General features: G+C 34.6%; 1 protein-coding gene across 2 annotated transcripts in view; it reads right to left on the bottom strand.

The window, feature by feature from the left end:
- The window catches only part of LOC144970078 (E3 ubiquitin-protein ligase UBR2-like), a 62,805-nt gene that overhangs the window by 30,369 nt on the left and 19,266 nt on the right, over window positions 1-13,170 (bottom strand). For both annotated transcript variants that reach the window (XM_078909295.1, XM_078909302.1), the window contains exons 18-26: window positions 12,791-12,875; window positions 12,028-12,114; window positions 5,739-5,800; window positions 5,049-5,201; window positions 3,750-3,815; window positions 2,367-2,443; window positions 1,554-1,648; window positions 756-880; window positions 48-100 (exon numbers count right to left, since the gene is read on the bottom strand). In XM_078909295.1, the coding sequence (XP_078765421.1) occupies window positions 48-100; window positions 756-880; window positions 1,554-1,648; window positions 2,367-2,443; window positions 3,750-3,815; window positions 5,049-5,201; window positions 5,739-5,800; window positions 12,028-12,114; window positions 12,791-12,875 (803 nt within the window). The remainder of the gene's footprint in view (window positions 1-47; window positions 101-755; window positions 881-1,553; window positions 1,649-2,366; window positions 2,444-3,749; window positions 3,816-5,048; window positions 5,202-5,738; window positions 5,801-12,027; window positions 12,115-12,790; window positions 12,876-13,170) is intronic.

Genomic DNA, 13,170 nt, shown 5'->3' with positions numbered 1-13,170 from the left:
ACAATATGTATATATGTATGTACATATGCATACACTGATCTACTTACTTGAAGACTGCCACCTCTTCAGCCACTTTGTCCAATCCAGTCTCATGATTAATCTTATTGATAAAAACACAACAATATTCATTAACATTACTATTTTACTACAAAATATATAAGAAATAATGAACAATATAAGTACAAAATTGATCACAATAATATATTTCAGTATCGACGTTGTACCAGAGACAGGGTCTTATACCACTTGAACACGTCAAAAGTGCTAACTTCTTGACTCTCTTAACGCACTGAAAAAAATATTTGGGATGTCAAAACAGATCACTAAAACATAGATTCTTAACCACCCAAATATTCATAATGCCCTGTTTATCTTACATCCATACATGTATACATTTTCCAATAGCTGATACTTTGAAGAATGCAATTTAAAAAACACAAGCTTTTATTTCCATTTTACATTTGAAAATTTAATTTTTTTCTAAAAATGACCACAGGTTCAACTAGGTGAATTGGAATAAAAGTGATTACATCAAAAAATAATAATAACAATAATAATAATAATAATAATAATAATAATAATAATAATAATAATAATAATAATAATAATAATAATAATAATAATAAAACGAGATGACAATTGCAGAGTTGTTAGTTATAATCCAAGTTTGAGCTCACAAGTGAGCCAAATTTGGATTTGCACTTAATAAATAGAAAGTGGGTTACAAAAAAAAACAAACACAAAACGAGACTTACATCTTCATTGAGTGCCTTAGAAAGTCTGCTGTGAGCCATTGGTGAGATACACAGCAAATGAATCACTTCTCTTCTCACAGTTGCATTTTCATCTACCATACCAACACCTTCAATATATCGCTCCTCTGAATTTAAAAAAAATTAAAACAAAAGGGAAAAATAAAAACAAAACACACACACAAGGTGAATATATTGTTAGAAAATATGTGAAAGATAAAAAAAAAAGAACCAACTGACTCAAAATAATTTTTTAAAAAGGTCACTTTTTACAGGTTGAATATCATTACTTTTAATATTTGCACTCATGATATGTATACCAATGTCGTAAAAGATGTTAACAAAGCGCTTGGTTAAGACTTACTACTTCAATTTCCAATGACAACCACATTATAAAAATGGCACTGTCTATTACTGCCATCTCTTCCTGCTGCCAGTAAAATGGTGTCTCAAAACTCATCAGAACATAATTATTAGTTCCAAACAGCGAGGTTACTTTTATTTTTATTTTTTTTCACTTCGTATTATGAGCCAAGTTACAAATTAAAAAATATAATTGACTCATGACATTGTTAAGAATGAGAGGAATGTAACAGAGCATCATCACGTCAACTGTACAATGCCAATTCCTATCCGTTAAATGACGTGTGTATCACTATTTAGTTTTTTAAAAATCTGATTCATGACAAGCATAGATTCTCTTTCTTTATGAACCATAAAAGATGTATGCCGTAAGCAGTTCAAGATTTCAAAAATTGGCAGTTCAAAATGTTAATCATTATAGAAACCATAGCTACTTACGAAGAAGGGTGATGATGAAAGTGAGGAATTCCTCAGCAAGAGTGACTGTCTGTCTCAATGAGTCCTCGTGTCCACAAGGAATGTCATACTGTACCCTGAAAACCATAATTAAACACTTTCATTATTCACGCAGCTACTCATTTTCATGGGAGATAAAGTTAAAGTAAAACTGTGGGTGACAAAGCACAAGACGTGTGGCCCAGCTAAAAAGTTGAAAGGTCAAAGGAAAGTGGAAACCTGCTCAGATTAAACTTCAATCTGATCATTTGTAAAGAGCAAATCCAGGAGAGAAAGTACTACTGGTGACTTACTGTAACAAGGTGGTAGCAAAATGACTTCAGTTCGAGAAAAAGTCACAGTTCTTAATGATTTCATCCAAAATGTATACACAATAAAATACAGTGGTGACTTTCTTGCCCACTTACTTTAGGAGTGGTACTGAAGTCTTTCATTTCTATACCATGACAGATAAAAATGAAGAATGAATTTCCAAATCTTAATATCACAAAAGCATTGGACCCAATGAGATCCCACCAACATACTATGAAAGTTACCTTTATTTTTTTTTCAAGTCACCATCATCTAACAAATGGGTGTCTGAATGAATGTCTTTACAAAGTATAGAGATGTTGAACATGTTAACATAAGTAAAGCATGTCAGTCTTTTCCTTCATGCTTGCGTCAATGAGTAGGTATCTTCATTTAAAAGAAGCTCTAGATTTTAAAAATATGTTTTAATAAAAGTAAGTTTTGAAAATAATTGTTTGAAAAATATGAACATGTCATTTTGTTACAATAAAAAGCAATACTTACTTCACCCAATTCAGGAGGTTGTATTTGTTGATAACTTGAATCAAGAAATCATTGCCAGGTAATAGAGAAGCTGCAATCTAGATGGAAATAATAAATCAGATTTTGAAGTGAAAAAAAGTAACATTTATCTTCCGCGCTTCATTGGCCCAACTTCATCTGAAATCTCCTTTGACCATTTTCATGCATATCATTTTGTGAAATCATTTTTTTGGGTAACTTTTAAACAATTTTTCCTATTTCAAAGTATCACATATTACAATCAAATTCTTTATTTGTGCCTCATCATCTACAAACAGCATCCAACAGGATGTTTGTTTTTGTTTTTAAGGGTTTTACGGCGCTTGCAACACATTTAGGTTATATCAGCGCCAGTAAAAAGGAAGAAAATGGGATAGTAAAAAGTTCTAGAATTACAATTAAAGCACCCAAGAAAAAGTAAGACAAAGGGGAACTGGGAACAAGTAGGGATCAGATGTAGATTCCAAGAGCATACCACCAATGTACTTAGTTTGAAATCACCTAGAAGTCTCATCCAGACACAAGCACAAAATCCAACAAAGAGGAATACACTCAAATGCTTACATTATACATTCAAAATAAAAATAATAATACATAACAGAGAGATGATTTACAAGGAAAAAAATATCATCTCCCAAAACAATAACTATGCATTTGACTGTTTCCCTCCCAGCTAGGACTCCGGCCAGAGCCAGGACAAAACCAAGTAATCTCATTCCAAGACAAAGACAGAAAGCATGTTGGAAAACAGATATAAGGGGATAGAAGACACAGTATGTACCTCCCTGCCCGCTATGGGAGGTCAGAACCCCACCCAGCATCCAACAGGATGAATCCAACCCTTTGAATTTAGAATAAAAAGGATACGGATAAGAATAATAACATTACTTTTATTGCCATGTAAGACATTATATTTATTTTCCACTTTAATAAATGCAAATGAACCCCAAGTTTCATTTTTGTGGCAGCAGCTTCTTATGGTTCTCCGTGCACCGTCGCGAACCCGCCCGGTAGCATCGTCACAACACACCGTTCAACTAGATGTTCTGCGGTTTCGGGTTCTTGCCCACATTCGGTACATGTAGGACAGGTGGAAAGTCCCCACTGATGAAGCGCACTTGTCTTGAGGCAGCTTCTCGACCGAAGTCACACTACTTTGTTCATGATTTTTGTGGCTATATAAAGTTTCCAACTAACTATATCACCCAGACATCCCCCCTTGAAACGGTGAGTAACATTTTTTACTTTTAAGTCGAACATTTTCATAGTACAGATTTTTACACCTTTGGTTTCAAATATAAATTTCCCAACTTTGCAAGGAATGAAATAATGGCAAAATGAAAATATTAATAGAACAGCATTTACCTGCAGCATGACAATATCCCGATCATACATTTCTTTTCGACATCGAATATTGGAATAGAAGAAAACCTGAAATTAAAAGAGCATAAAGGTTTTCTTTTTTAATCCTCTCTAGCCACATAATTAATCTGAAACATCTGATGATTAAAATTGGAAGATATGATGATAATATTAAAGTATCTTACTGTGGGTTATTTTGTTTTTTTTTGTTGCTTTTTTTGTTTTTTTTTTTATTGTTTTTCTATCTATGCAGCTCAATTTTTGGTATATAGTGTTTTTTATAGGTGAGTGATCAGTCAACTGCAATACCTATGTATTTAGGGTGAGTTTCATACAGTAGTATGGTGTGTGTTATGCAGATGGAAAGTTAAATATGAGTTTAGGAGCTGATTAGGGTCCCGAAAGCTCATTTAGTAGAGACTTGCTTCACAATCAAATGGACAGAGATCGATCCTGGGTGCAGTTAAGTTTTTTTCTGACCCCCATGTCCACTCAGCAGTGGTTGGTAGCTGGGTCTGTGAGATCTGATGGAAAGTACTTTGTGATAGACTAGTGTCCTATCCAAAGAGTATCAAGCATTCATTATTGTCCATTTCACGCTATAGAAACTTGGATAAACTCCATGGGCCTAATGGCTCTGAGGGACAACTTTTAGGAACTGAGTATCTTCACTGAGAGAGTTTTGAGATAATCCATATTTTTGTTCTGACACGCTATTGAAATATGATCAACTTATCTAGAATTTTTTTTTTCATAGAATCACTTATGTATATCTTAAGTAAGATAAGCACAGCAACTGATCCTTAGAAGCACCAGTCCTTTGATTATTTTTCCTCCCTCAAGCGTATCAAGTTTTTTCTGCATTTTATGGCTTTTGTTAATCCTGAATTACACCTAGTTAAAATCAAATCAATTACAAATGCAACAGGCTTGTTCAACTATTTAAAATTGTAGATAAATCCAAATTAAATACGTAAACAACAAGGAGACTCCCAACTGCGGTGGAACAAACAAATCAAAAAGGTCAAGAATGTTAACCTGATTCTGCAAGCTGTAGGCATTTCAAATTGTCGATAAATACAAATTAAATACGTAAACAACAAGGAGACTCCCAACTGCGGTGGAACAAACAAACCAAAAAGGTCAAGAATGTTAACCTGATTCTGCAAGCTGTAGCCATTTCAAATTGTCGATAAATCCAAATTAAATATGTAAACAACAAGGAGACTCCCAACTGCGGTGGAACAAACAAACCAAAAAGGCAGTGGAACAAACAAGCCAAAAAGGTCAAGAATGTAAAACCTGATTCTGCAAGCTGTAGCCATTCCTCCTCCACATGCCAGCGTGAGTCTGTGCCAGTAACACTTGAATCCTCAGTGCTGGTTCCATCATCTCTTTTACATCCATGGGCTCTTCCATTGGAACATCCACGCTATGTCCCATTTCAGCCAGGCTCTGAAATTATATATACAATGATATAAATATAATTATATATAAAATCACCAATGTATACCTTAGCTATGAAATTATATATACAATTATATAGATATAATTATATATAAAATCACCAATGTATATCTTAAATAAGATAAGCACAACAACTGATCCTTAGAAGCACCATTTATTATGATCTTTTTCTGGTCAGTCTTTTGACCATTTCCCCCCCACCCCCCTCAAGCTGATTAAGGTTACCTTTTTTATTATTCTTTACAACTATACCAAAAACAAAAATAAAAAGAATATAGATAGATAATTGCACACGCATTTGATTAATTAAAAAGTTTACCTTATAACATAGATATCGAAGGGGTAAGAAATATCATGGAACACATTGAGTGGCCCAGAAAACAAGCTTTGATATGAACAACAAGACTTGTAATGAATGTCATAAAAAATTAAAATCCAGAGAATTTAAAGGCTAAAAAATTCATCTTTAGTGCTTATAAGACCTATATTTAAGATAACTTTCAACTTTTATACATTTTTACATACCGGATTTTGAAGTTCTGGAGAAATGTAAGAGAGCCCATGTTTCTCTAAATGGATGTGGAGAGCTGAAATGAACAAAATTATATTTATTTATTTTTCACTGCGTGGAATCAGCGCTATTTCAGTTGGAACTCCCTAGGGACCAATAACCCTTCCTGCTCGCTACCTGCATGAGGTCATTGGAGTTCAACTGGTATCAGGCAGTGCCGTGTCCAATGGGGGCAATTATGGATATTTATGGTCTTATAATATGTCGGTATAGCGGGAAAACAATAACAGACTCTTTTACTTCATTATTTTGATTTGAAAAATCAGTTGTCTTTCTAAACATCAGTGAACATTTGACATTCTTGTGGTTAATAGTTTTCTTTGAATATCACAAATTGTTGATCTAATTTTAAGTGCTTGTAAATTATGGTGCACTTAAATAAAAAATTTGTTATTCAAAACTCAGCGGCAGTATCTCAAGAATTTTAATAAATATCAAAAGTACATATATGCATCTATGTTCCTGTGCAATATTATCATATTGGCAGTTGATTTTCTTGATTTATTCATGGTTTAGTAAGTTTTGTATATTGTTTTTACCAATTCCGTTCCTCTCAAACAGTTGGGTTGATCATAACAGTAAACTGATATGATTTATGTCTTTATGTGGTAAAATAACTCATAAAGATAATATTTTATTGTCCAGTAAAGACTAAAAACCAATATTGTGTATGATGTCAATATCTCAATTTACTATCAATCTGCCTATAAAGTATGACTTCTTTACAAGAAAAAAATCAATCACCCAACAAGGTTACTGGACATGCTACAAATATTGCAGTAACAATCATCAATTACAACTAACACTGACCACTGTACTGTTAAATTAGATGATTGGCTCAAACAGACGGACATAGTATGTGGACAAAAGAAGATTCAAAATTATGAGGGCATATAGTTTATTCCAAGTAGTAACCTTTTTCTCCTTATTGACCAACTACATTCAAAACGAACACACTGTCGATACAGGTTATATAGAATCATCTCCTTTCCTTCAAGAATACACATTTAGTCATTGTCTTATAAAGTCATCTGATATACCATTGAACTCCAGTCAGTCAAATTTAGAGATAAAACAACTGAATAACAATCAGAGTCAAATCAGTACAACACCACAGGCATACCACAGCAAGATCATTTATTTAATCTTTGGGATATCACTGCCATATATATCTGGACGCTTCAGTCTATAAAAAGTTAACACATTCACTTGTGCACAAAAGGAGAACTTGACCTTACATTATATTACTTATTCAACATGCAAGAATACCCTAAACATTGACACTTATATGACACTATAAAGTCGGCATTTCCTGAGACAACCACACAAAAGCAGTACTGTATACATCTTCAAACTATAATGCCTAACAGTCATAAAAAACAAACAAATTTGACTTGAATCGTAAGGGATTTAAGTATAGAAAAAAGTTATCAAGCCATTAAAAAGTTGGCTTTCAAATGTGCCCAAAACTCATAATATTTAAATCAGTTAAATGCTTAAAAAATAATATTAGTATTATTTTCGTCTAATGGTTTATATTTTATTCCTAAACTGATATTTGGACATAATTCATGGCATGGAATACTATGGGAGAGAAAATAAGGATCTCACCAAGTCATGCCAAATATGAAATTTACAATAAAAAATTCATATCTTTTAAGGTTTTACTGCCCGGACAACAAAACTTGGCATGTGTCAAGATCATCAATTTTACTTTATAATGATGCTTGTTTCAATCATTTTCTGCCGCTGGGAATTAAATTATTGATATGCAAATTACAACAAATTAATTTCATTGATAGCTCAAAAACCACTAAATTGACACCTCTCTTATGACCAGTCTTAAGAGGATACATTATTATCAACCATGGCATATGATGAAAGAAACCTTTGCTTTGCTTGTGGTGAGGGAACAATTTTCATATTTGTGTTAGCAACTGAGCAATACCATGAAATATTGCAACATTTAATTACCATCAGCGGCATCACAGATTCCCCCTGACCGCTACCTGTTACACCCATGGGCTGACCCCACTAATGGGGTCAGGTTGACCTAGCACTGAAATACCGCTCAGAGGGGAAAATGCCACGCAGTGTTTTATATGGAAACAGATATGGGGGGTGATGTTTTAATAGAGAATTGCTTTTCCTTGGCAGTGTAGTCCAATCCAATTTACTCGGCTTATGAGATGAAGTCAATCGGGGTTCTATTTGGTGCATAATAATGAGAGTGGCAATTGCTTGCTATCCTTTTAATAGGAAGCTCATCTATTGTAAAGTGTTTTCTGCCAGGCTAACAGACACAGCTACCCAATTACTGCCAGATGGACAGTTGTGTGTCAGAAAAACTACCTACCCAGAACATGAATCATTTTCCTACACTTGAAAGCCAAATATTTTACTAATTGATAGATTGAGAATCCCATTCACTTGAAAGTTTGTACATAAAATTTTCTGTACACTTATGGCAGAAATTAGTATAAGATGATTGTACAAGAATTATTTTGACAGCTTTAAAAGAGATTACAAAATATGAACGGGCAATGTCTCAGGACAGTAAAATATAATTTTACCTACTCTCCTCTCATTTTTCTGGATTTTATATTTCCTAATAATATTCCTATATAATATTTTTCCGGACAACATGGCTGACACCTGTTGACATTGAGCTTCGGCTCAGTGGATAGTCTTATGTTTCCATTTATTCACTGTGTGGAATCTTTAATTTTTACCTGATGTGGACTAATCTTAATATTGGAACTTTTAACTTAAGATCTATTAAAAGTAACATTCGAAAGGAACAACTGTGTCAAGATTTAGAAAGTTATAAAATCGATGTGTTGTGTTTACAAGAGACGAAGATCCAAGATGGCGTCGACCAAACAATAAATGGTCACAGACTGCTGTGCTTTGCTTCCAGTTCACCTCACTATGGATGTGGATTTCTCATAAATAAAAACTGCAGGGATTTGACTAGTGACGAATGGAATGTTTCGGACAGAATATGTGTTCTTGAGCTTAAGTGTAAGATCAATTCAAGGAACCAGAATAACGATAACAAAGACGATCACGGTAAGAAGACGTTCACTATCTCAATCGTAAATGTTTACGCACCAACAAGTCAACGCGCAAAACAATACCCAGAGGAAACTGATAAATTTTACAAAGACCTAGACGATACACTGAACAAAATAGGAAACAAATCAATATTAATAATTGCTGGAGATTTTAATGCCAAAGTAGGAAAACGTCTCGACAGTGACACACTATGTTTAGGATCATACTCAAAAGGAAAACGTAACGATAACGGAGAAAAATTAGTCCAGTTCTGTGAACAGAGAAAACTTTTCATAACAAACAGTGCTTTCAACCACCCATCAAGACACCAGACAACATGGGTAGGACAAAGAAAAGACCAAACCCAAGACAAAATGATAACAATACACAACCAAATAGACTATATCATATGTCGACACAGCCATAAACACTACTCAACCAACTCGCGATCATACGGTGGTACACTGCTAACATCCGATCACAAACTTGTAAAAACGAATTTCAACATAAATGTGTACAGACAACGAAGACAGAAAGGTAAAACGGCAGTCAAAATAAACACGGCAAAAATAGTAAATGAGCGAGAATGTCGCATTCATTACCAATATGAACTTAACTCAAGTCTATGGAAAATAAAGCAAAACAGTAATCCAAACAATGAATGGAAAGAGACGCAAGCGGCAATGAAATATGCGGGGGAAGAAAGTGCAGGCTCTATTAATACAACTAAGAACAAACCAAATCGAACGCCTAACATCGCTATTAACGATCTATCGCGGCAACAAAAAGAACTTAGGATCAGGATACAAAACACGAAAGACTCGGAAGAAATAATAAACCTGAAAACGGAACGAAACAAAATACTGCATTCAATTCGATCACTTACAATAAAACACAGAAACGAGGAATTAGACAAAAAAGTGGAAGACATAGAAAAGTCCAAAAATAACGCATCGTCTATGTTCAAAGCGACGAAATCTCTGAACCGAAAACCATTCGAGAACCCAAAACTACAGGATAAATTTGGCAAACAGACAACAAATCCCAACGATATCCTTGACATTGTAACTGACCACTTCCAGCAGAAATTTCACAAACAAGTCTCACAAATATCGCCCTTCTCAGGAAACCCTAGAGACCTAAACAACCGCATCACAACAACTGAAGTTAGAAATAGCATAAAGTGCCTAAACAATAACAGATCCCCAGGCGAAGATGAAATTCCCGCTGAATTGCTGAAATGCGGTACCCTCTCCCTGGATCTGAGCATTGCAAACATAATGAACAAAACATTCTCAACACACAAAGACTGGGACATAAACAGCGGTGTCCTAATTACAATACAAAAACCAGGAAAAACGAAAGGACCCGTAAACAACCTGCGCCCAATAACATTACTGAATACCATAAGAAAAACACCGTCAACTATTGTCCTCAACAGAATTAGACCGAAAATAGAAAATTATCTATCACATAGCCAAAGCGGGTTTCGCCAAGACCGAAGCACATCGGACGTTGTATGGACACATAAATGGTTGGCAGCAAAGGCACTCAAAGAAAACATATCCATAACAATAACCGGAATCGATATGTCCGCAGCCTTTGATACGATCGACTAAGGAAAACTTTTGGAGATATTAACAGAAATAGTAGACGAAGACGAGCTCCGAATAATCCGATTTCTCCTCAGCAACACAAAGATACAACCAAGGATATACGGGGCCACAAAACAGACGCAGTTCGAAAGTAACATCGGGACCCCCCAAGGAGATAGTCTGAGCCCGATTCTGTTCACAATATACTTAGAACACGCTCTGAAAGAAGTTCGAAAAGTCATTCCAAAACCAACGACTCATATTGAGAACGCAATCCCTAGAGAAATCGCCTATGCAGATGATGTCGATTTTATTGGATCAACACCAGCAAATATAGACATCATACAAAATACCCTCATGAAATATAACCTCCAAGTCAATGCCAATAAAACCGAATTTACAACAATATCGAGGAACAAAGAGGAATGGAAAAGAACAAAGAAAGTCGGCTCACTAATTGGAGACACCGAGGATGTACAAAGAAGAAAACAGCTATCAAACGCCGCACTCAGTAAACTCACCAATGTATGGATTAGAGGTGACAAAATAAAGAGAAAAACCAAACTGAAACTGTACCATGCTCTTGTAAAACCGGTACTTCTGTATAACTGCGGCACTTGGGCGCTTGACAAAATCCGAAGAAGAACATCTGGATGCCTTCCATCGCACACAGCTAAGAAGGGTACTGGACATCAAATACCCCAAAAAGATCTCAAATGAATCACTCTATAAGATCACAAAAGAAAGACCAATCTCCCTTGACATTTTACAACAACGATGGCAACTTTTCGGTCACATACTACGCAGGGACAAAAACATACCAGCAAACCAAGCCATGTCGGGATACTTCCAAAAACACGGGAACCTTTTCAGAGGAAGACCGATCACAACACTCCCCGTGATCCTAAACAAAAACCTCACAACACTTGGACAAAGCATTAGTCTCATAACGGCAGGGGACCTTGAAAATCTGAGAACCCTAGCAGAGGACCGGCAATATTGGAGACACCTCACACAGGAAATACTGGAAACAGCCAAGGCGACCCGATCTTTCGGTCGAGACGCGAAAGGCATCTAAGTCAAGTAAGTCAAGTCAATATTGTTTCAATGTTTTTGTTGTTGACTTACATGGGGATTTTTAAGCCCATAACATTAATTGATACGAATTTTGTACTTTTAAAAAAAGTATTAATATCACTTCATTTGATATGTTGTTTGGGTTTTTTTTTTTCAATCCATGGATTCTAGCAGCGTTGATGTTATTATACACATATGCATGTGTCTCAGTTACAAATATGTGTTATTATTTTGCCAGCCAGATCTATTAACCACTTGAGTGAACGGCATATCATCAATATATACAAAAGTGATACAGGCGATATTTTAAGATAAGAAGAAAAAAAACAAATCACATTATAAATTTTCAATCATTTAGGGCTTATTCCAATTTATTTAAAAAAGAAAAAAGGGTCACACAAACAAATTTTAGTCTAAAATTGAACGACCTCTGTTGATACACATAATTCAGATGCAGGCGTTTATAATACAGGAAACTGAAAAGAAAAATATAAGTCCAAATCTGTTTCATTACCTGCCAAGAACCGTGAGAGTGGACAGTGGATTGAAATAGGATCTGCAGCCACATCGTGTTTGATAACAGAGGCTTGATATGGTCCAACTGAAATAAAGGGTTTTAAAAAATAGAATACCTTCACATAGAACGATTTTCATTCCGCACCATGCTCAGAGAGCAACATTATGCCATTTATATAGTTCCCCCCCCCCCCCCTCCCAGCTAGATTCAGGAAACAAATTTTCATTTGGTATGGTAAAATAAGTAAATTAGGCATCCTTCTTTATATACTAAGATACAATATTGTCAATGGCATTTGCGAAAGAGTCAAGAGGGATAATGTGTATGACTGTCACCTAACAGCACAATTCAATCAGAACCTCCTTCCAGTCAATGCTTGAACGTTTTATCACACTTGACATTGTCAAAAGGCAAAACATTGTAAAAACTTAGCAATCGACTCGGATAGGAATAAGTTATGTATAAGTCAGGTGAAATAATTTTATATTCCAAAATATAATAAAATTTAAAAGAAAAGAATCCTAGCCTAGTCAAACAAAGACAATTTTGATAATTTCTGGTTACCTTTATTAGCCCTACCGAAACTTTACAGCAACCTTTTTTAATCATGAAAAACACTTCATTTTGAAGCCGTTGAACTTGTTACCCATAACAATTAAATCAATCGTTTTAATCAGTTAACAACAATATTGTTAATGCACTAATAATGTATGTCATGAACAAAAAACAAATAGCATTATAGATTCAAACCCAATCCTACCCGAGACAACATCTCTGGTGAGATCTTCTTTACAGTGTTGCAAGGCCTCAATGGTTGCTTTGTAACCTTCAATTAAAAGATACCTCTGTAAAATAAGAAAAAGAAATGTTTTTTTTTAAAATGTCACATTTGCTTTGATATTTTTTTTCCTGATAAATCATTTCAAATGTCACTTATTCTTAGATAAAACAGGAGCATTTTAATACTTGCAATTATTTATTTTTACTTTGGCAATTTCATCAACAAACTATCTCCAATAAAATCAAATCTATCACTTTATTACTGTTATGCTGGCCAACTTTTGAAAATATATAATAAGCATGAATTATATTCAGATTAAACCTGTGAAAGAAAATTTTGATTTCAAATGCTTGTATAGT

Source organism: Berghia stephanieae, chromosome 1, assembly GCF_034508935.2.
Source record: "Berghia stephanieae isolate SIO BIC M18660-M18661 chromosome 1, UCSD_Bste_1.3, whole genome shotgun sequence".
Classification (NCBI taxonomy): domain Eukaryota; kingdom Metazoa; phylum Mollusca; class Gastropoda; order Nudibranchia; family Aeolidiidae; genus Berghia; species Berghia stephanieae.
Note: the sequence above shows the minus strand (reverse complement) of the source record. Positions and strands in the feature narration are given on the sequence as shown.